General features: G+C 40.5%; 4 protein-coding genes across 4 annotated transcripts; 1 reads left to right on the forward strand and 3 right to left on the reverse strand.

Moving 5' to 3' along the window:
* Window positions 1–2,995: 2,995 nt before the first annotated feature.
* Window positions 2,996–4,462, forward strand: LOC124290148. Its single transcript, XM_046726840.1, has one exon. The coding sequence runs from the start codon at window positions 2,996–2,998 to the stop codon at window positions 4,166–4,168; it is 1,173 nt and encodes a 390-aa protein (XP_046582796.1). The 3' UTR covers window positions 4,169–4,462.
* A 1,234-nt stretch (window positions 4,463–5,696) lies between these two features.
* Window positions 5,697–7,444, reverse strand: LOC124290155. The gene is made up of 2 exons (XM_046726851.1): window positions 6,498–7,444; window positions 5,697–6,114 (listed from the first exon to the last, which is right to left on the reverse strand). Exons 1-2 carry the CDS (start codon window positions 7,236–7,238, stop codon window positions 5,815–5,817), a joined length of 1,041 nt encoding a protein of 346 aa, XP_046582807.1. The 5' UTR covers window positions 7,239–7,444; the 3' UTR covers window positions 5,697–5,814.
* Window positions 7,445–8,397: 953 nt separating this feature from the next.
* LOC124290157 lies at window positions 8,398–10,851 on the reverse strand. The gene is made up of 2 exons (XM_046726852.1): window positions 10,764–10,851; window positions 8,398–10,063 (listed from the first exon to the last, which is right to left on the reverse strand). The coding sequence occupies exon 2, from the start codon at window positions 10,048–10,050 to the stop codon at window positions 9,124–9,126; it is 927 nt and encodes a 308-aa protein (XP_046582808.1). The 5' UTR covers window positions 10,051–10,063; window positions 10,764–10,851; the 3' UTR covers window positions 8,398–9,123.
* A 3,080-nt stretch (window positions 10,852–13,931) lies between these two features.
* Window positions 13,932–23,135, reverse strand: LOC124290149 (beta-1,3-glucan-binding protein-like). The gene is given in 12 exon segments (XM_046726841.1): window positions 13,932–14,209; window positions 15,446–15,572; window positions 15,750–15,821; window positions 16,294–16,401; window positions 17,557–17,638; window positions 18,312–18,479; window positions 19,268–19,328; window positions 20,246–20,357; window positions 21,282–21,489; window positions 21,948–22,070; window positions 22,320–22,421; window positions 22,977–23,135. Coding segments are annotated over 12 exon segments (1,485 nt in total). The 5' UTR covers window positions 23,083–23,135; the 3' UTR covers window positions 13,932–13,993.
* Between the last annotated feature and the right edge of the window lie 622 nt (window positions 23,136–23,757).

The following is a 23,757-nucleotide window of genomic DNA, read 5'->3' on the forward strand; positions in this document are numbered from 1 at the left end:
AGAAACTTATACCTGCTGGGTTCAAGAATAAACCAAAACGTATTTGAGAAATCCCAGGTCAACCCGGACTTTATTTACATTTCGAAAATGAAAGTATATGTTTTGACTGTTTCTACGCACTAACGTATATTTGTTGTTGAACGTGTTTAGATAGCCCGGGTATTGATATCAACGTTGTTCCATTTGGTGCACTCAGCTTGGTAAACTGTTGTTTCTGTATGTTCTTTTGTTACGTCCATTTGCATTACGGAATTGTTGACTATAAAGGGATTCTTCGGGTGGTAGTAAATATCCGTTTGTTTGTTTTTCTTCTTTTATGTGTTATTTTGAATTATATTTGTAATTACATGGAGGGGCGGTGGGGTAGTCTAGTGGTTAAAGCATTGGCTCGTCACGTCGAAGACCCGGGTTCGAATCCTCACATGGGTACAATGAGTGAAGCCCATTTCTGGTGTCCCCTGCCGTGATGTTGCTGGAATATTGCTAAAAGCGGCGTAAAACCAAACTCAGTTAGTCAGTGTAATTACATGGAACTTGTAGTTGGATATTTTCTAAATCTGGATACTTTGGACTCACAAGTGGTTCGAGGCATTTGAAAACTGCATTTCAGCTGGAGCGAGAACTGCATTTCAATATAGCAAGAATCTGCAGAAACCGGAATGTGAATTCGAGACAGAGGGATATTCGACATATCCTTCTGAAAGATATTTGACTGGAGTGAGCCATACGTAGTCAAACCTTCATACAGCACTGTGTAGTTAAGGAAATGTAACTGAAGCACTATTTATATCAATGAGTAATAGCGTGTGTTGTGTGCACATGATCTTCGAGCCGTGCGTACGTGCAAAGCTAGTTTACAAATATAGAGACAACAGCAGCACTAAGTCGTAATTCTATCGTCTTAAATCAGTAACGTGCATGCTACGGAAGCCTATTAGGGCCACGCTACGCTATTATTCAGCATCTTGTATCTTGAAAATTCAACTTGCTATCTTGAAAATTCAACATCCTTTCTTGAAAATTCAACTTGTTATCTTGAAAATTCAACTTAGTGTCTTGAAAATTCAACTTAGTATCTTGAAAATTCAACTTAGTATCTTGAAAATTCAACTTAGTATCAACTTAGTATCTTGAAAATTCAACTTAGTATCTTGAAAATTCAACTTGCTATCTTGAAAATTCAACATCCTATCTTGAAAATTCAACTTAGTGTCTTGAAAATTCAACATCCTATCTTGAAAATTCAACATAGTGTCTTGAAAATTCAACTTGCTATCTTGAAAATTCAACTTAGTACCTTGAAAATTCAACATCCTATCTTGAAAATTCAACTGAACTTTGTTGAATATTCAAGTGAGTATCTTGAATATTCAACTTGTTATCTTGAAAATTCAAATTAGTATCTTGAAAATTCAACTTAGTATCTTGAAAGTTCAACTTATTATCTTGAAAATTCAACTTGCTATCTTGAAAATTCAACATCCTTTCTTGAATGTTCAACTTGGTATCTTGAAAATTCAAGATATTTCACGTGACATTGCATTGTATTATTTCATTTAGAGTACAGGTTTGATTGAGGATTCAGACATGATGTCTTTGGACAATTTCCTCAAATCTCGGGGGATAGAGCAAGAGAATATTGACAAGATGCACACTGATAAGGTATGTTTAATGTGTTTTATTGAGATTAATGCTTCTTTGAATCTGAGATATAGTCGTTTACATTAACATATATTGTCATATATAATGTGACTCGTGAATATCCGGGTTAGAATTGATTTTCAGTAACCCACGCATGTCGAAAGAGGCGACTAACGGAATCAAATGGTCAGGCTCGCTGACTTGGTTGACACATGTCATCGGTTCCCAATTGATTGTGTAGATCGATGTTCATGCTGTTGATCACTGGATTGTCTGGTCCAGATACGATTATTCACAGAGCGCCATATAGCTGCAATATTGCTGAGTGTGGTGTAAATCTAAACTAACTCACTCATATATAATGCAGGCATGGTCAAATATAGCATATTTTGATGTCGCCAATTTAGCATTTTCTATGCAGTATGCTTCATTCAAAAAAAATGTCCTGAAAATTCTGAAATGTTCCAAAACAAATCTGAAATCATTACATTTTGAAGTTTATTTCATTGCCAGCAGTTCGTTTCAAAGATATAATCAAAACTTTACGTTTTAGATTGATGGTCCATGTATAGACCTGATGACTGATGAACAGCTCTCGCAGTATATTCCCGCATTTGGGGACAGATTAGCGCTGAGAGGATTTGTTAAACCTGTGAAGAGGAAACATGATGAGAGAAAACAAAGCTTATTTGAAAGACTGCGCATGAAACTGAAGAAAGGCTCATCTCCAAGCAAAGACAACCAATGCGAACAGAAATATGCCCAAGCCAAAAATGCAATGAAGGAAAGCAAAACGGTGGGCATTGGGTTGATGAAATTCGACAGGAAGAAGAAGTTTTTCGACAAGTTCGGACAAACTCTGGTGGTGGTACACGTAGCACATCATTGCCAAAGACCTCAACAAAACTGGACATTCTGACCTCAGCTAAGACCATATTCTTTCCCAACGGAACCTCAGTAAAACTTGGAGAAGAAACGCAGTTTGACTTTGATGTCATGGATTACCAGTTTGTTAAATTAGAGGAGCAGTTCACAATACAGCAAATAAGTGAAATAACCAAGATGAAAAATCTTCGGTTCTACCTCATCATCAAAGACAAAGATCTGAGTGAGTTACCTGATGAAACTCCAGGGCCTAGTAAACCAATATCACCAGGAACTGGAGCCAAAACATCCACTATCACATCCTCGTCTGAGTATGAAGATAAAACAACATGTTACAAAACAACTTCCAAGAACGACATCCCATTGCATGGAACTGACACATCATCTAATGATTCTCTTCCTTCTCTAACGTCAATAACTAACACCGCTGGCTGGCAACGTGACAGGGGAGCATGTCACAGAATCCAGTATGGCTGATGTCTTATTGATTGACTCCTTTCCTCCAGTACAATCCTTCACAGCTGAGGTACCTCAGGATCCCACTATAACGGAACCTACAGAATCTAGCATTGATATTGATATGCTATTCAGTGAGTTTGAAAATGCACACAACATGGTGAAAAAACATACCATTCGCCTTCACAGAGGACATGTCTATGAGGAGTTGATGGCAAAATTCCGAGACGAATCTTTCAATTTTTCAAAAGATCTCTTTACATTGGAAATGGTGCTACCAAATGGCGAGACTGAAATTGCTGAGGATAACGGGGGTGTTGTACGAGATGCACTTACAGAATTTTGGAAGTCTTTCTGTGATAAATGTACGCTTGGCAATGATTGCAAAGTACCTTTTCTGAGGCATGATTATTCAGATGCTGATTGGAAGTCAATTGCAACAGTGATTTTCTTCGGCTGGTCTACACAGCGGTACTTCCCTATTTGTTTATCAAAAGCTTTCATGTCCTGTGCAATCTATGGAATGGACATCTTTTCAGAGAACAAAAAAAACATGATTTCGGATTTTCTCTCGTTTTTGCCGGAAGGTGAATCAAGAATCCTTTCTGCAGCACTAAAGGATGATTTTGACCAGGAGGAAGTCATGGACATTCTCGGGTCGCACGAATGTCGTGTGGTTCCAACCAAGGAAAATCTGGAGAAGATCCTGGGGGAAATCGCCCACAAGGAAGTGATCCAGCAGCCCATGTATGTAAAAGACTGCGGGTTCAACCAGTTAACAGCTCTTGGTTTCGATCTGAACACCAGTTTGGAAACACTGTATGTGTCTGCAAAGCCAAATCCCCGCAAAGTGATCAAGATTTTATCTTTTCCAGACGAAATGAGTCCTGTTCAGAGTGCGACATCTGGCTTCTTAACAAAGTACATCCGGGAACTAAATTCTGATGACTTATCAAAGTTTCTACGTTTTTGTACTGGTTCTGACTTGCTTCTCACAACTGGCAATGGAGAAAACAAGCCAATATTTGTCAGGTTCAACACCCTGTCAGGGTTATCAAGAAGACCTGTCGGCCATACTTGTGGACAGGTACTGGACGTACCTGAACAGTATGACAGTTACATTGAATTCAGGGCCGAATTCAACTCACTGCTCAGAAGTGACATTTGGATAATGGACTTTGTGTGATTTAATCCAGCCTGCCACTTTGACTTTTAACACCTCTTTAATCTGAGTTTATGTGAACTTTCTGGAAGTGACTTTATTGTTCACCTTTGTTCTTGTTGTGTGATACACAAGTGTTTTTATCATAATCCCTCCCAACATAGAAGATGTTCGTATACAGTATTTTCATTTTAGAATATAGTTTCATTTCAAGTTTCCTTCAAAGGGGTTACTGTACAAAATGAAAGATCTCATTCTATATTGATATTTTTATATCATTTTAAAAAGTGTAAAATTATGTTGAAAAATTTATGTGTTACTTCATGCAGGCAATTGTTGCTAATGATTACTGTTCACTGTTCCAGTTGAGATTGTCACTATGAAGAAAGAGTGAAAAAATAAAACATCTCATTTTGTGTCTTGGTTATCTTTGACCACTATTAATTTGAGAGCTTAGCTTTGAAATAGGAGGTTGCAATGGAGTGATTGAAGTGGGTTTTAACAAGCACAGCGGTTAGCTGTTTGGCTTTGGTTCAAGAGGTTCCAGGTTCGAATTCCACCAAGGGCACAACAACTTAGTCTGCAATATTGAGAACTGTTCTACACGCAGTCAGGTTTGGATGCAATGTTACACAAAACAAATTGGGGGTGCGAGCATTCTTCCTGCAACAATACAACAGCCGATATAAAGTGAAATATTCTTGAATGCAGTGTTAAACATTTTTATCACGACGGCTGGTATTATTGCAGGAAGAGAGCAATGATTGGTTGGAATCAAAGAACCAAGGGTGGTACTACACTGAATCTCAATACTACTAGTACTCAAACTTCACTGTCTGCAGAATACAGTTCTCCAATGCAAAGACTCACCGAACCTCTTGGTTCTATGTTTCGCGCTAACCACTGTGACATGTGCTATCATGAGTCTCCCCTTATCTAAAGTCGGGAACTGTTCTACACTCAGCAAATATACACAGAGCTTCGGGACATGGATTTTCGATGCTGACTTACTGCTAAGATTTGGCGACACCTATCTTGGTGCTAAGAGAGCTTCGAAAATCTGGGCCCTGAAACTTAAACCTAACTGAGTGCAGAACAGTAACGCCTATGCATGGATCGCTAGCTCCAGTCGCTGCTGGCAGGTGTCATAGCAGTTAACACAACGGTACATTGGTTGACCATCCTTCCTTACGACACAAATACTAGCCACTGTCATATTAAGAGCAATACTCTTGAAAGCGGCATAAAACCCCAACTCAATATTAAATTTCATTTAATTTCTTATACCAGATTTAACCGGATTAGCAATCCTGTTCCCTTGCACTTGTAAGATTTCAGCTTAAACTGTTTTTCATACCAACCCAACTACAAACAGACATGCTGCTATATCATTTTCAATATTTGAAATTGTTTACATATTTTGCATATTTCGCTGCTCAAATAATACTATAATATATAACAAGTACCAGTTCTACGAACTGCAGTCAATGGATTGAAAGCAAATGTGAAAAATCTCTTATTTTCTCTGAACGAAAAAGACTGAGATGACTATACAATGGCTTTATTCATGAAACATTTCTTCCATTTCTCATGTATGTATCTGCTATGTTCATCTGAGGAGCAAAGGTTGATTTTCAGACAGTTTCGTACATCAAAGCTCTTTTCTGATCTCACTTCTTGAATGCAAAAGTCAAATTCTTCTTGTCATCGGGAAACTGCCATTGCATGTCCTCCATGATCAAAGTACACAGTTCATGCACTGTTGGGTCACAGTTCACCTCACCTCTCGGGGTACTCTCCTGTCTACAGAGTTCCAGAGAGGCTGGACACACAGGCTTCAAATGATCTTCAGCTCCATAAAGTTGGGGAAGGGAGAATAGAACAGATGGTTTTCCACTAGGATTGTCGGAGTTTTTGTTTGCTCGTATCTGATGAAAGTTCCATGTTTGTGCAACATCTTTGATTTCCTTCTGAAATGAAAGGGATGAGTATATGTTACTATTTACTGATAAATATTCGTATCTGGAAAAGACAATCCAGTGATTAACAGCATGAACATCGATCTTCGCAATGGGGAACCGACGACATGTGTCAACCAAGCCAGCGAGCCTGACCACCCGATCCCGTTAGTCGCCTCTTACGACAAGCATAGGTTACTGAAGGCCAATTCTAACCCGGACCTTCACGGGTTACTGATATGACATCAAGTACAACATAGGTGTGATGACATAACACATTGACAGATTTTATTGTAAAGTGTCCATGCATGCATACATTTACTTTGAAAACATATTTTAATTCATGTAAATGTCTTATTTGCTTTATATGAACATATGAAAATATAACACCATACCTGAATGACATCAAGGAAACAGAACTGCACCAGGCTCTTGTCAAGGTAGTCTCCACAAAATAAGTCTTCATTTTTCAGGTGCTTGAACATGTCCATCCAGTATTGCACACACTGCTTTCTCAATATACCCCACCAAAACTCAATACGTTGGTTGTGGACACTTGAGCCATAAAGAAAGCTTTCACTTCCAGCAAATCTGTCGTTGTGGTCATGTCTAAGCAACAGCTGCATCTGCTCTACATGCCTATTTTCACCACCAGCATCTGATCTGATTCTTTCTGGGCATCCATGCAGTCGTTCTACAGTGTCAAGATAATATCCAGCTACTACTTTGGGATCGTTGTTTGTCGTCCATGCATCCATCCACAAAACACATCTAGAAAATCCGTCCACACATCCGTGAATACATATGCCATAAGGTTTCAATTTATCATATCCGTCCATGTGCCAAAGTGCATTTGGGCCGGTTGAAATATAACTGCGGCATGCAAGGCGGCATTTCTTGCGATTCCTTACTCCTTCTGGGTCAATTAGATTCATAAGTATCAAAATAGTTTCTTTTGAAACTATGAGTCCGCTCTCCTGACATTTACGATGCATCCACCTGTAACCATTACAATTACCCGATGTGTCACACTGTTGCAAAATGAACAAAGCCACTTCCATATCAGAATGGCCTTTTCTCCTGTGAAGTTTGCATTTGGACAAAACCCTTTTCAGTGTCCTTACACTTATAATCATGCCATGATATTGTGCATATTGTGAATTTCGGCGTTAGATAATCCTAAGGAAAAATACATAGAGATTATATTGTCTCTGCTTTGCTCCATTGTCATATGTCATACACAGTTCGTGTACAGAGAATTTGGAAAAGCGCATAATGAACGAAGAACATTTCATTTAAGTACTAATTTTCTTGAATTTTCAAGATAGGATGTTGAATTTTCAAGATACTAAGTTGAAATTTCAAGATAGCAAGTTGAATTTTCAAGATACTAAGTTGAATTTTCAAGATAACAAGTTGAATTTTCAAGATAGCAAGTTGAATTTTCAAGATAGTAAGTTGAATTTTCAAGATACTAAGTTGAATTTTCAAGATAGTAAGTTGAATTTTCAAGATACTAAGTTGAATTTTCAAGATACTAAGTTGAATTTTCAAGATAACAAGTTGAATGTTCAAGATAGCAAGTTGAATTTTCAAGATACAAGATGCTGAATAATAGCGTAGCGTGGCCCTAATAGGCTTCCGTAGCATGCAGATCGGAGCATGAGCTGAAAACAGAAAGGGGTTTTTGCATGGCTGTACTCTATTTATAGATTAGGGGCGGTGGGGTAGCCTAGTGGTTAAAGTGATGTCTCGTCACGCCGAACACCCGGGTTCGATTCCCCACATGGGTACAATGTGTGAAGCCCATTTCTGGTTGTTCCCCGCCGTGATATTGCGGGAATATAGCTAAAAGCGGCGTAAAACTAAATCCACTCACTCACTCACTATTTATAGATAACCAAACATTCTCATTTGGTCTGCGACATTAACAACGAGGTGACGCAAAAAAAGTCACAATATATATTGTGACTTGAATGCATGTGAATTTCGAACTGTGCATATGCACATAGCAGGTTTACAAACATACAGACAACGGTGAAACAATTCCATCACTACGTTAATATTCATATATTGTCATATACTTGGCACAAGTAGTGTGGGTGCAGTTCAATGGTCTAAGCGAGGCTTGATCTTGGCGTAAGTGGTTAAAGCGTCCGCTCGTCACGCCGAAGACCCGGGTTCGATTCCCACACATGGGTACAATGTGTGAAGCCCAGTTCTGGTGTCCCTCGCCATGATATTGCTGGAATATTGCTAAAAGCGGCGCAAAACCATACTCACTCACTCTGGCGTTGTTATACGTAACATAACACACAAAAACAAAAGCAGCATCTTTCAGTGTCATTTACTTTATATGCACTATATTTACACGTGTCGTATATTTTGAAACATGTACTTACAGAGGGTATTTGCATCAATATGAAACAGAATCCTTGCCAGCCTATCCAGTAAGAGACTTTGGACCAGGCAAACCCATGATTGCATGAATTACAAATATCGCAATGGAGCATGATCAGGACACATCATCATTAGGTACAATTCTAACACGCGATTGTAAAGCGTTTCTAAATTAGCAGGGGCACTCGAGCCCAGCCGTCTAACGCACATTTTGCTGTGAAGAGTCGCATCCCTTTACTGTGCCAGGATCTGCCCTTGTGGCATCACATTTTTCAACACCGTAACGGTGTTAATAGGTTTCACCAAAGCGCTAAACATAACGATTTCCTCACTAAAGTCTTTTTTGTTGAACAAGTCATGATGTAACTGAACCAATAGCAAAATAGTATACTGAGGGAAAGGAATAAGGGAACACCACTTCATCGCACTTTTCCTCTATTTATTCTCAGATTCTCACCAACAGTGCGATACAAAGCTTGATCAGAAACCTGGAAAAGAATAACGGAACATTAGTGCTTTAATGTGTTCCCTTATTTTTTTCCCTCAGTATATAAGGCATCAAACTTTGTACTTGTCTTTAAGTCACATGTAAAAGAATCATGAAAGCCTCTGGTAACACCCCTACCCATGCTTCAAGCGCAGGTAAGAAGATGAATGAGAAGCGCTGGGAAACAGTTCAGAGTAAGATGGAGGAGGGTCAGTGATGACGTCACAGATGACGTCATACGGTGGTGGGTGAGGGTTGATGCTAGATAGGGACTGGGTAGAAATGATGTCACAGGGAGATGAAGATTCTGAAGTTGGGAAGGATTCGTGAATAGGTGGAGCTGATGGTACACATCGCTCTGTCACACCATCTACGGGAATCGGACGCAAGTTTCTACACCTGTCCGTACACCTGTGTTCTTTCAAAACCACCTTGATCCCGTCAACACCTTTGTCGCTATCTCCGTACGTCCGAGAAACAGAATGAACAGTAGGTTCTCCAAGATGGAACATACTATCAGGTCCTACCATCCCTTTCAGCCCACAGATGACAAGCTCCCCGTGCGACTCGTGATATGAGAAGTGTATCAGTTCATCCAAAGCCTTGCAGTCTTTTACGTTCCTACCCACGCTGTCCACAAATATACTTTCTTCACCCAACACCTCCTCAATTAAAACCATCTCTCCCTCTCTCACTTCCCGGCCGACTGTCTTCATCAACCATGACGTTGCTCTCTTCATCCGTGCTACCATAGGCGAACTGACTGATATGGGGAACATACCATTCTTGTACGCTGTTCTCATATATTCAGTTACCATTCGTAATTGCTCGTACCTTTTCAGGTTACTTTGCCATGGGTTTTTGGAGGTACAAGGCCTTGATAGCGGAAAGTTGACAGCCACGGTGTCGCCTGATCGTAACGTACTATACAGCTCGCCCGCTAGAGTTATCGCTCCTGTTTCTTTTGATACGTCACTTCCTCTTTTGTCAATTATGGCTACTCTGTGTCCATGCGGCGTTGTGGTGTACGTGGAACTATGTTTCCGGAATAATATACCCATGGTGAATTTTCTTCTGAAAAATTGCGAACAAAAATTGAAATCATTGAATACACTGGACATTTAACCCATCAAAATACAAACTAATATATTGGTAAATAATAAGAATCTATGAACATTTTTCAAGTAAGACTTGAAATAAATTCTGCAAAGCGAAACCAGAGTGATAGACGACAAAGTAATACTCTCTAATTATAGGTGTAGTGAAACACTGTTATATCGAAGTTGAAGGGATCTACGTATATACTTTGAGTTATTCAAGGTTCGAGACAACCGAAAAATAGGGATTGACAGTGACCAAGTTTTAAATTCGTGACAACCGTGGGTTCGATACATCAACGTTGTTTGACAGTTTTCGATTTCTAATTGTTCGAGCGCATTCGTTATTCCAGAACTGAATGTACTTTGAATCCTGTACTTGAATTTACTGACATGAAAACAAACATTCACATTACATGTGTCTAAATACCAATACAGTGATAATGAATGTATAACTAAAAGAGTGAGTGAATGATTTTGGTTTTACACCGCTTTTAGCAATATTCCAGTAATATCAAGGCGGGGGACACCAGAAATGGGCTTCACACACTGTACCCATGTAGGGAATCGAACCCGGGTCTTCGGCGTTACGAACGAACGCTTTAACCACTAGGCTACCCCACAGCCCCTAGAACTATGTCTTCATAAACAGAGTGCAAGATTATGGGTCATCTTACCTGATACCATCCGCATCAGCTCAGAAAGCTACCAACAACTCCTCATGTCATGGCATTATAGATTCAAACTCTGTTATATATACATGTATGTATGGTTTGTCACGTGTTTTATGTTTACATTCAAAAATATACACAAGTCATTTCGTTTAGTTCCTCGAAAGAAAGCACATAGTTGTTGTTACGGTCTGTTTACTCAAAGTTATATTTTTACCCATTTCAAACTTCCTTGACGTGTGGATATGAATAAATGTTCACTTCTGTTGCCAGCACATGTTGCAACAGCGACAATCATAACTTTACCTAGTTCCCTATTGCGACGATAAAACAGTATCACTTCCGGATTAAAATATATCCTGAGCAACCTATACCGTAGAAGAGGCGACTTAACCTGGTGGTTCGCTGGCTTGGTTGACTGCCCATTGTATCCCGGCGTCGTGGACAGATGCTCATGATATCAGCCTTGGGTTTATGTTACCTAGACTCAACCCGTGAATATCCGTGTTAGAACTGGTCTTCCGTAACCAATGCTTGTCGCAAGAGGCGACAAACGGGATCGGGTGGTCAGACACAATCATGTCATCGTTTCCCAGTTGCGTAGATCGATGATCTATGCTGTTGATCAGTGGATTGTCTGGTCTAGACTCGATTATTCACTCACTCACCTGCAATACCGTTTTGAACATTTTGTAAACAGTGTAAACGTGTCAGTGCAAAACATGTACAAAATACGAACGATCCCCTGAATACCATTCTTTATGCCAGCAACCCATGCAAAAGGCCAATAACGGGATGACTGACTGACTGGTTTGGTTTTACGCCGCTTTTAGCAACATTCCAGCAACATCACGGCGGGGGACACCAGAAATGGGCTTCACACATTGTACCCATGTGGAGATTCGAACCCGGGTCTTCGGCGTGACGAACCAACGCTTTAACCACTAGGCTACCCCACCGCCCCACTAACGGGATGAGGTGGTCTGGTCCGCTGACATGGTTGAAACACATCACCGTATCCCAATTGTGTAGATCGATGCTCATGCTGTTGATCACTGGATTGTCTGCTCCATCTCGATTTTTTACAGAGCGCCGACATATCGATGGGATATTACTAAGTGCGGCTTTAAACAACAAACAAAGACACAAACAAACAAACAAAGAAACACACCACTCTAAATGTTGTGGAACACGAGTGATTGACATGAGTTATCGACAACCTAATAACATACACAACATCAGAAATAACTGCTTTTCTACAGATTTTGTCAACGTGACGTTTGCACACATAAATTGGGGTTGGGGGGTGGTGGTGGTTGGGTGGGGTGGAGTGGGTTTACATGTAAAAGAGTCTGAACGCATATCGGGTATTTTTAACACCAACACAAACTTGTAGAAGCTTTAAGCTTTAAGTGGATCGCTTGTACAAACACTCTATTGAGTCACACCCTGAATCTATGTATGCATCAAGGCTGCCACATCACGGTTTTCTGAACAATTACATGCATCCACTGCGTTGATAACATGCAGGTCGCATTCCTTGCATGCACAACGAATTAAATTACATAGTGGCTCTATATATAGACTCCTTGGCTTAACCCATGGTCTTTAAGTGAAGCATTAACTGGAGTGTGGTGCACTGATCAAACTCCACGCTGGCCTACCTGTCTTGACTGGTGCAGTTTGATTATACGTTCTCTGTGTAAGATCAGATGTATGACAAACATTTGTATAAAATTCCTTCAAGCAAATATTTGAAAATATCAGTTGTTCGTTGTTTCTTGCTCAAGGCCGCACTCAGCAGTATTCCAGCTATGTGGCGGCGGTCTGTAAATAATCTGGACCAGACAATTCAGTGATCAACATCATGAGCATCGATCAATTGGGATACAATGACATGTGTCAACCAGGTCAGAGAGTCTGACCACAAGATTCTCTTACGACAAGCATGGGTTACCGAAGACAACTCAAACCCAGACCTTAACGGGTAAAATATCAGTTGCATATGTCATAATTATGAACTTTTCGAACTTGTTTTCGCAAACTTTGACAGAAGTTATCAGCAATAAATCTTCGTAAGACGCCACTTCAGAGTAAATGTTCAGGGTCGTCTTCTATTGATTATACTTTGAAATGTATCTGCTGATGTGAATAATAATTACTTCAACGTCACCATGGGGCGGTAGGTTAGCCTACTGGTTAAAGCGTTCGCTCGAAAAAACCGGGATTGATTCCCCAAATGGGTACAGTGTGTTAACCCGTTTCCGGTGTGCCCCGCCGTGATATTGCTGGCAAACAACAGCGTTAAACTCTTCAGCTGAACACTTTAACTTCTTGGCTACCTCAAAGCCCCGTTGCAGATATGAGCGACAGAAATGATCAAAATTACTTAAAAAATGAAGGTTGGTGAGCGAAAGGTAAATAATTGTGTCTGGACCAGATAATCCGGTGATCAACATCATGAGCATCGATCTATATATCAATTGGGCTGTGATGACATGCGACAACAAAGTCTGCGAGCCGGACCGTTGAAATCTGGGGAGAGTAGCTTAGTGTAGAGTACAGTTGAGCACAGTAGTTTGTTTGTTTGTTTGTTTGTTTGTTGTTTAACGCCACACTCAGCAATATTATAGCGGCGGAGTGTAAATAATCGAGTCTGGACCAGACAATCCCGTAATCAAGAAAATGAGCATCGATCCACGCAATTGGGAACCGATGACATGTGTCAACCAAGTCAGCGAGTCTGACAACCCGATCCCGTTGCTCACTAAGGGCCTATTCGATTATGCTAAACCGGTGAGTAAACCATGCACTCGATTATGTCGAAACCTAAAACTGGTTCTGAAACTTCGAAACCATCTCCGAGACGGGTTTCTGCTTTCGGTTTGTGGGAAACTGGACACTCGTTTATAACAGGAGAAACCAGTTTCAGAAACCAAAACCCAGTTTTCTCTATAATAATCGAACAGGCCCTTCATTAAGATGAAACCACATGAGTCATGTGTGTACTTTGTTGTTTCGCAATAATCGGGGCAGGACAGACCTGAATGTCCTAGAAACTCTCAGGAGTCAACCTGCCTTATGTGAATACCTGTCTATTACAAGTATTTGGAACAGGATCGAATTGTAGAATATATGAGAAAGTGTTCTTGACAATAACATAATTCAAGAGTTTATGTCTCTCTTTATTCACACGAGCGTTGTCTTGATTATCAAACCTAAAATATTTGTGTTGTTTAGTAACTCCAGATTTTGACGGACTTGACCGCCATTGCTGCCTTCTCGCCCTTCCAGGTCGGGTACCACTTGTCTTTGGCCTCCCAGAATGTTTTGTCCGACTGGCCAGCTGTTGGACACGTGTTACACCAGGGTTTGGGGTAGGGGAAGTTCTGGACGTTGTCGGGGAAGTAGCCGAGGGTGCCGCCGACAGCGACGTTGAATTGGAAATGGAACTGAAACAGAGCAGTTAAACAAACAGTGGTCATGCGATGGTATTTGAGTGAGTAAGTGAGTATAGTTTTACGCCGCTTTTAGCTATATTCCAGCAGAATCACAGCGGTGGACATGGGTTTCACACACTGCATCCATGTGGGGAATCAAACACGGGTCTTCGGTGTGACCAGCGAACGCTAAGATCGCTTTGTATAATGCTCCTTGAAGTTTTGGAATTATGTTTTAAAAATGTAAATATTTCCAAAAGTGTTTTGATTGTAGATCACATTCACAAACATTGTGTACATAAGGCTGGTGCAATGGAATCTGATAACTTTAAAGTTCTCCCGAGCACTGTTCATAACTGGTTTAACAAATCTGACAAAATCAAGGAAAACTTATCACAAGTCTCGTTTTTCAGACATAAAGTAAAGATTACAAACCTGAGAACTATAATTTAGGTATTAGAATCAATTTAGGCGTGTGTGACGAATGCTTAAAGAATGTGGGTCGGTAGGGTAGCCTAGTGATTAAAACTTTCGCTCGTCACGCCGAAGACAGAAGATTCGATTCTCCACATGGAGATATTCCCACATTGTCTCCACATTCTGGTGTCCCCCGCCGCGATATTGCTGAAATATTGCTAAAACTTGAACTCACTCACTCACTTAAAGAATGTGAGTTAGAATATTTTAAGTCAGGCATGTGATAGCTGATAATCCAGAAAAGTGTTGAACATACATTTTTATACAGTTTCATTCATTTCTAGTTCTGTAGCACTGTACTTTGGGACTGACCTCAATGTAGACAAACGTTATCTGAAGTATGTTTTTGCATGTGTATTCAAACAGCTGCGACATATAGGTGACCCATATTCGTTATGTAATCATTCATAGTTTTGGACCTCGTATGATGATAGCATGACCACTGGACTGGCTGTCCAGTTCATGAGAACTCAAAATCTACAGAATACGATATTCATAGTCGTAAAACTCAGAATTCAGGGGTTCCTGAGATTCGATACAATACAGTGAACACGTATTTCATTGGGACTTCCATTCAAGACAAAATTAATCTGTCTGAGGGAATAGAGGATAGGCCATGTAAGTTCTATACCACATCCCACACTTTAACCTCAACTCTTTGTGTACCCTGTGCTTCACCTCCTAACGGATGTAGAAGTGAAAAGCGGCGTGGAGAGCTCTTTGGCAAACAAACCAGTCTACGGAGTATGCGGAACATATCCCAGTCCTCACCTCCTGGTCAAAGGGGGCGTCCTTGCCGTGTCCAGCCCATGGGTTGATGCCGCTGAAGCCTCCGAATGAAAAGTATCCGTTTGAGGGAGTGGGCCGGTTCAGGATGACGTCACCGTCAACGGAGATGCTGCAGTGTTTACAAGAACCAGCGTTAGGGCATACACCACGTGAAGTACCGTAGACCGTAGACGTACAGTGGCGTCCATCCGTCCATCATCTGTTTTTTATTGTTTTGAAGTTTGTTTGTCTGATACGGTGTTAAGCTATTATAAAATATAACCGTGTTAACTGGCCGCAAACCTACACAATGCCACTTGCATCCCAGTCCATGGTGTAGGTGTGGAAGTCGTCAGCCCAGGTGCCTCCGGATGCGAATCTGAAAACAGTTATCTCCCTTGATTCATGGTCACACCTAACAACGTTCACGATACATGAGTAGGTAGCCTAGTGGTTGAAGCGTTCGTCACGCCGAAAACCAGAGTTCGATTCCCAACATGGGTACAATATGTGAAGCACATGTTTGGTGTCCCGCCGTGATATTGCTGGAATATTGCTAAAAGCGGCGTAAAACCATACTCACTCACTCACTATATTTACAAGATATTTTGGACAAGAACACCACAGGGTCTGCAGGGATGGGGATGAGTAATAAAATAATATTTCAATATAATTTGTGAATATATTATTCTTTAGCCTTGAATTGAAGAAACTATTTACGTGTGTTAGTTCTCGTCACATTTTCCGATAAGGGACAAAACAGGAAATTCCGATTGTTGGGTTAACAAGACAAAAATCATCAACATGTTACCAGAACAAGTAGTTGAAAGTATGAGCCCCGATTCACCTACTTTCCCTGAGTGGTCTTTGGCCAGCTGTCACTTCCTGGATTGGGCCCCCAGTGTAGTGTTGACATTATTCTTTGAATACCGATGTTTCCGTAATGTAATGAAGGTTACCTGTTATATTTATGTGAAATAATTCATGCTTCGTCATCCATATTTATCATTAACCTATTCAGACAAAGACCTTCTATTCAAAATGATCCTAATTTTCTTCTGTGAAAGTGAAAATAGACATCACAAACAACTATGGTTACACTAAATTCAAATTCCTTGTTTTATCGCTAAACAACAATGTTAACCTTTCAATAGTTTGATAGAGATTTCCACGATTACCAGGTTTCTGTTTGTCAGTGCTCGCTGTACGACTGCTGCACGACATGTTTACAAGGATTATAAGGGGCGTAGTGTTGCAATATACGAGTGCTTAGATGTATCAAATAATACTGATTAATATTTATGTATCCAGTTAAATTAATTGGTCTCAAAAGTTTTGACTGGTTATTGTACTAAGTGTTCGCTCATCACGCCTCATCCTCCAAAGACCTGGGTTCGATTTTCCACATGGGTACAATGTGTGAAGCCCATTACTGGAGTCACCCGTCGTAATATTGCTGGATAATTGCTAAAAGCGGCGTAAAACCTCACTCACTCACTTTTATTGTACTGTATTGTACTGTAAAAGGCGGCATTTTGGTACAGATGTTTATAATGTTGTCAAGTAAGGCCATTCAGCTAATCCCACATACAGTATAAATACGAATTTATTATTGATAATTATTTTGTCGATTTTGTCCATTGCACTGGCTTTTCGCGTTAGCTTACGAAAGGTTTGCACATCAGTTTCTTATTTTTTCACAAAATAAAATTATATCATATAATAAACAATATTTGTCAACACCAATAACTTTACGATCAGCTTAATTAATCATTAGAATAAAAACATGCAGACTAAAATACGAAATGAGCTAACATATCGATTTGCGAAACAATACAAGACAGACCCAACCCCTTCTACTATCAGGAGATCAGTCCTCTAGTGTGTGTGGCCTACCTTTTTAAGGGTTTTGGAAAACAACGGCGAAAAAGTCATGGAATCACTTGGTATTTAACTATTATATTAACCAATTTGGGCTATATTTAGTAGGTGCACGTTTTCAGAGTTTATCATTTGTTATATTTGTATACAGATTAGAATTTATACAGGTTTTCACATAACAATTGACATTTGACGTTGAGAAACTTACTTATTATGTAATATTATTGCATCACTTACATCTTGCTTCCACCATGTCTATTTCACCGGAAGCTGGCCATCCGCCATACACAAAGGACTTAGGCATCAACCAGATAGCTGCAAAATAGGTTCGTAAGGTATTGGTATGGTAACATTGACTTGGCAGTAAGTCCACCTTGCTTGTATACCCACACTGCCATGTTACATGGAGAGCGCGTGCGTCTTCACAAGTTTGCAATATTGGCAAAGTCAATTAATCTATATTTAGACCTACTAATGCAGGGAGTGCATTGTAATTAGTTTAGTTGTGTAAGCAGAGAGTGCGCCCTATATCAATGTGTATTTGCTCAGTTGTAAAAACCATGTAGGGCCATTTTCAAAACACATATTGTTCCCACCATGTCTAACATATGATTGTTTTTTAACCAATCCACTTAAAGTTCCTTTTTTAAGGTTGTCATTTAGAAAGCTGAAAGCAATCATTATCTAATGGAATGGAGTCAATGTACTCTCAATGATCTCAATATCAACATCATCGTAGGTAATTATAGTAGCAGAGATTGGTCTCATTTAAGCACATCCATAGTGACGTAATTAAGCACATCCATAGGGACATCATCAAGCACATCCATAGCGACATATTCGAGCAAATCCATAATGAAGTGTTAATGATGAAGTCTTAAGCACATCCATCGTCACGTCTTGAAGCACATCAATAGGGATGTCATCAAGCACATCAATAAGGTGGTAAAATACATAAAAATAAAAATAACTCCTTCACGCTGCCTACCTGGCCAGATCCAGTCTCCTTCTGGCAACTTGGCTACCATCTCGATACGGCCGTACTTGAAGTCCACTAGCGAGATGAGCTTGGCTGAGAGGATAGGAGGGATGAGGGAATCCTTGGCGTCCCGTTTGCAGCCGTACCATCGTGAGTCAGTACAGGTTCCCCATTGTTCTGTAACACAGATCAGACGAAATACAACATGAAATGTATCCGTCAAATATTATCATGTTTTCGTAGTTCGATATACTTGGGTGCCGTTGTACAAAGAGACCTTTGGATATCGTAACTCCCATACCTTAAGATGACTTACGAATGCCGTAGCGTTAAGATTCTTTAGAAACACGGCACCCTGATTCCATACAGTTTTACAGCTTGATTTGGCCGTTGCAAGTAAGCTGCTGTGAGTTATCAACCGCTGCTTCTTTCGTATATGCGCCAAACAACGGGTTTTGTTGAATAACTCTCCATTTTTATAACACACAGCTTCTTTTGTCATGATAGGTTTAACTTATATAAGCCACAATACACTGAAGCCGGGTCATGATAAAGGTCCTAGCTTTGGTGTCTTGGAGCCTGGACAATGAAGATCGAAAGACTGATATGTAATACATCTCAGAAGGGAGCTGTAAATATCAACCTGAGAACTACGACAGTCTATGTTAATTTGTAAACACCATTACGATCACGTTAACGCTAAGATCGCTCTGTGCAATGGCACCAATTCTTGCTATGTTCGGTCGGTGGGGTAGCCTAGTGGTTAAAGCGTTCGCTCGTCACGCCGAAGGCCCGGGTTCGACTCCCCTAATGGCCACAATGTGTGAAGCCCAATTCCGGTGTCCCCCGCCGTGATATTGCTGGAATATTTATAAAAGCGGCGTAAAAACCAACTCACTCACTCACTTGCTATGTTCACATTACCCTATGGTTATCATGTAAGACTCTGTGACTCTGAAACTCACTCTGGACGTCCAGTACACCGTGGTAGAGGAAGTCGTTGCCAAACTTATCTGCCGTCAGCGTCTGAAACATGGGTGGACGTATAGTCACCGAAATGTAATTATGTGTAAAGGTGAGATATACAGAATCATTTATAGGAACCTTCGAGAACAACATAACCCTGAAATCACTTAATTACATGCGACCGCCTCCATGGTGTAGTGGTTAGAGCGACCCGGGGAGAGCAGAAGGTCGCGGGTTCGATCCCCGACCGCGTCATACTAAAAGACGTTAAAATATGGTACTTGTTGGTCCTGCCTGGCGCTCAGCATTAATGGGTACAACAAGGACTGGTCGTCTCGGCCCGCGACCTTCCGCTCTCCGGGCGGACGCTCTAACCACTACACCACGGAGGCGGTTCGGAAGGAATTGTGAATTAGTTCTAATGAAAACGCGGATAATACATATATAGATCAATAACAGATTGTGTCATCAGAAATGTCACCAGTGATCTCTGTAACATATTATGAGAAATATACAAATAACACAATGCATTACACACACAGGGTAAAATCCGACGACATCACTTCATAGCTACGTTTAACTTTAAAATGCCAATGTGGTGGGCATCTTACACTGAAAATAGTTTCTTTTTGTTCATCTTTATTCTGTTGTGATATCTTAACAAAACAAAATGAAAACAGAGAAAGACCTTTGTAGCTCAGATTACTAATATAATCAACATTGGTAATCATCGAACGTTCATTCTAAGCGCTGCTTATTCAATGAACAAGGAACATTATCATGCTGTTCCTATACACACTGACTTTTATACATCTAAATCCTAAATGTTAATTCTGACATCTGAGCCCTGAACAGAAAAATAATTTCAGTGGGAATAAGGTCATGTGCTGCTTCAGGTCTTCCAGCCTTTAAGTATCGCTTGATGGTTTCCTCTATAAATATTTGATGCTGAGGTCCGCAAGTTGTCGATGACTTACAGGCTTCAAGTAGAGGACGCCGTTCTTGATGTAGCTGTTCTCCTTATCTGGCGTGTAGATCTGAACTCCCAGTTCTGGCGAAACAAGACAACAGTTAGACATGTAGGCTAGTCTTTGTGAGTTATCAGTGAGTGGTTTTAGGCAAATTAAGGTCGTAATGTTGAAGGCTGGAATTGAAACTTCTAGTTGTTGCATAATGTTATGACTCGTAACACAGTTCATATGTGACACAGTAGACTAACAACTAGTCTCTGAAATGAACATATTTTACTGAAAAATGTTCATAGTAAAAAAAAAATATATATAATGAAAAGGAGCCCTGAGACTTTCTTCGAGGAAATCTAGACTAACATTTTCAGACTTGTGTGGGCTTTCTTGGATATATTTGCTTCAGGGTCTGTACGAGAGACTACACAGTTACGTACAGTAACACAGGTTCGTACAATACAACACTCTCATAAAGTAACACAGATTGATACAGTTGCAATGGCTCGGACAGCGATACACGTTCGTACTGTAACAGATTCGTCCAGTAGCAATGGTTCGTACAGCATATCAGGTTCATACAGGCACATCGATTCGTACAATATGACAGGTTCATTAAGACAGTAACAAAGGTTCGTTCAGTGACCCACGTTCGTTCAGTGACAAAGGTTCGTTCAGTGACACAGATTCGTTCAGTAACAAAGGTTCGTGTAGTGACAAAGGTTCGTTCAGTCATAAAGGTTCGCTCAGTAACAAAAGTTCGTTCACTGACACAGATTCGTTCGGTGACAAAGGTTCGTTCAGTGGCACAGATTCGTTCAGTGACCCAGGTTCGTTCAGTGACCCAGGTTCGTTCAGTGACAAAGGTTCGTTCAGTGACACAGACTGTTCATGGATCACATAGGTTATACGTTACATCAGAGGTAACTTTCATGCAGCTTTCTAAGAAGGACTCATATATAAATAGAATATAGTATACTCAACGGACAACTGTTACTGTTTTTAGACATGGCTCTGAAGATGAAATACCGATTACTACTGCGTGACCTACCCTCCACCGAACGCGGACACCTCGTGCTTCCACTTGCTGTTGTCGATGGTGCCGGAACTGAAGTCGTCACTGAAGATGAGTTTCATGTTACCGAGGTTACCAGATCCTGTCCCTGAATGAGTGCCTGTGTGGGAGCCTGTGCCTGTGCCTGTGTGTGAGCCTGTGCCCGTTTGAGTGCCCGAGTTACCTCCGCCGCTACAGGAGCTTCCTGTTGGAGTGAGTGAGAGAGTGAGCCTCTTTCTTCAGTATTTCATTTAAACCACCGTTCTTTGATGGAAAGCGCAAATCGAAATATATTTAAAGTTTGATATGTTGGTGAAAGTGTCAGCATCTCAACGATCATAATCCTTGAATCTGGGAATAGAACCACAACGGATCCTGTCAACCGTGTCGCCTAGCTACAAAACATGCTCATTCGTTTCATATTTCGCCAACTTAATCCTGACAAATATAAGGATCTCATTTAAGCATTTTATGATTTTTTGCAAACATATCCCACAGTATTCAGAAATCAACAGTTACGACACCGTGATGAATAAATATATCTTATATTCACAATATAACAACAACATGAGAACCTCATTAATAACAGATTACCCCTGTACTTAGAAATGTATTAATTATATTTTACCATTCTATCCACAAGCAACGAACTTTGCAACATACCAACTGTGGCGTGCAAGTCTGTCTTGGTATGACCTTGTCCGTTGACCTTGAAGTACAACCAGTAGTTGACGGTGTCCCCGACCTTCACTTGGACGTTCGGGTTCTTGTGCACCCAGTATGAACCTACATGGTGGAAAGTATTTTTTAATTATTTTTTTAAATCATAAAAATACAGCTTTCTACCTTTCAACATTCGGATCTCTTCACTTTTATAACACATCCCGGTTTACAGTTAGAGGAATCCATACTGGAACTACTCTCAAGCACAGGACACATGACAACCTGTTGTGTGCTTACATAACGTCATCCTGTGCCTTAAAGTGATAGGGTATAGATCAACTAATTGTCTCTAAGCTTACGTACACCCCTTACCTTGCTTGCTGGTAACCTCATAATTACTGTCAGCTCCTCCTGCACCGGCTAGGGGCTTGTTGACGTCATAATGAACCCCCACCTCTTGTAGACCGCTGAAATCTGGGGAGAGTAGGTTCGAGTAAAGTACAGATGAGTATAGTAGAGTGGTTTATTAGTTGTTTAACGCCGCACTCAGCAATAGTCCAGCTATATGGCGGCAGTCTGTAACTAATCAAGTCTGGACCAGATAATCCAGTGATTAACAGCATGAGCATCGATCTACGCAATTGGGATACGATGACATGTGTCAACTAAGTCAGCGAGCCTGACCACCCAATCCCGTAAGTCTCCTCTTACAAGCATGGGTTGCTGAAGATCAATTCTAAGTCGGATCGCCTTTAACAGGCGCCTTTAACAGGCTTCCCACGTCTGCGCTAAGAAAGTCATTGTTCAAACATACTCCTGGTCTGTCATGCAGACCCTGTAACAAATATATCCAAGAAAGCCCATGCACGTCTAGTATATGTGGCAGGTCGGGATTTCCAGTTTCAGGAATTACATTTTATTATTATCATTTATGAACCTTTTTCTGATAAATATGTTTATTTCAGAGACTAGATGTTAGTCAAACAACTTCCAGATATTAGTAATTGAAATAAATCAACATCCACCTACCCTTGACTCTGATTTCAATGCCTCCCCCCGAGACACAGACTTCCCCGTCCGGGTACTGACCAAGGACTGTCCCAAGAAACACAACACTACACAACAGGAACAACATTGCGATTTGTGACGAGTGTCCAGAAATCACAGCTTTATGTAGAGTCCGTGACGTTATCAGTAGACACTGTCTGTGCCAGATAAGGGAGGGATATGAGAATTAATTCATTGTTGTGCTTGCTCCATTAAGAGTGAAGGTTTCAAGTGGAGATATCAGTTCGAGTTTCAGTACAGTGGCCTATGAGAGAATAGTCTCAAACACCAGGTCCTGGAACAGCTAATGCCTCGTGATGATCCTATTGCATATATCTGAGAGACAACAGAAACTAATAAAGGCAGCTGTCTTGCCTAGATTGCAATAACTGGAATCATTAGATTGCTATAACTGGAATCATAAGATTGCAATAACGGGAATCATTAGATTGCAATAACGGGAATCATTAGATTGCTATAACTGGAATCATTAGATTGCAATAACTTAGGCAATAACTGGAATCATTAGATTGCAATAACTGGAGACATTAGATTGCAATAACTGGAATCATTAGGGATTGCTATAAGATTGCAATAACGGGAATCATTAGATTGCAATAACGGGAATCATTAGATTGCTATAACTGGAATCATTAGATTGCAATAACTGGAATCATAAGATTTCAATAACTGGAGACATAAGATTGCAATAACTGGAGACATTAGATTGCAATAACGGGACTCATTAGATTGCAATAACTGG

Source organism: Haliotis rubra, unplaced genomic scaffold (assembly GCF_003918875.1).
Source record: "Haliotis rubra isolate DU_JTF1 unplaced genomic scaffold, ASM391887v1 Scf459, whole genome shotgun sequence".
NCBI classification, from domain to species: domain Eukaryota; kingdom Metazoa; phylum Mollusca; class Gastropoda; order Lepetellida; family Haliotidae; genus Haliotis; species Haliotis rubra.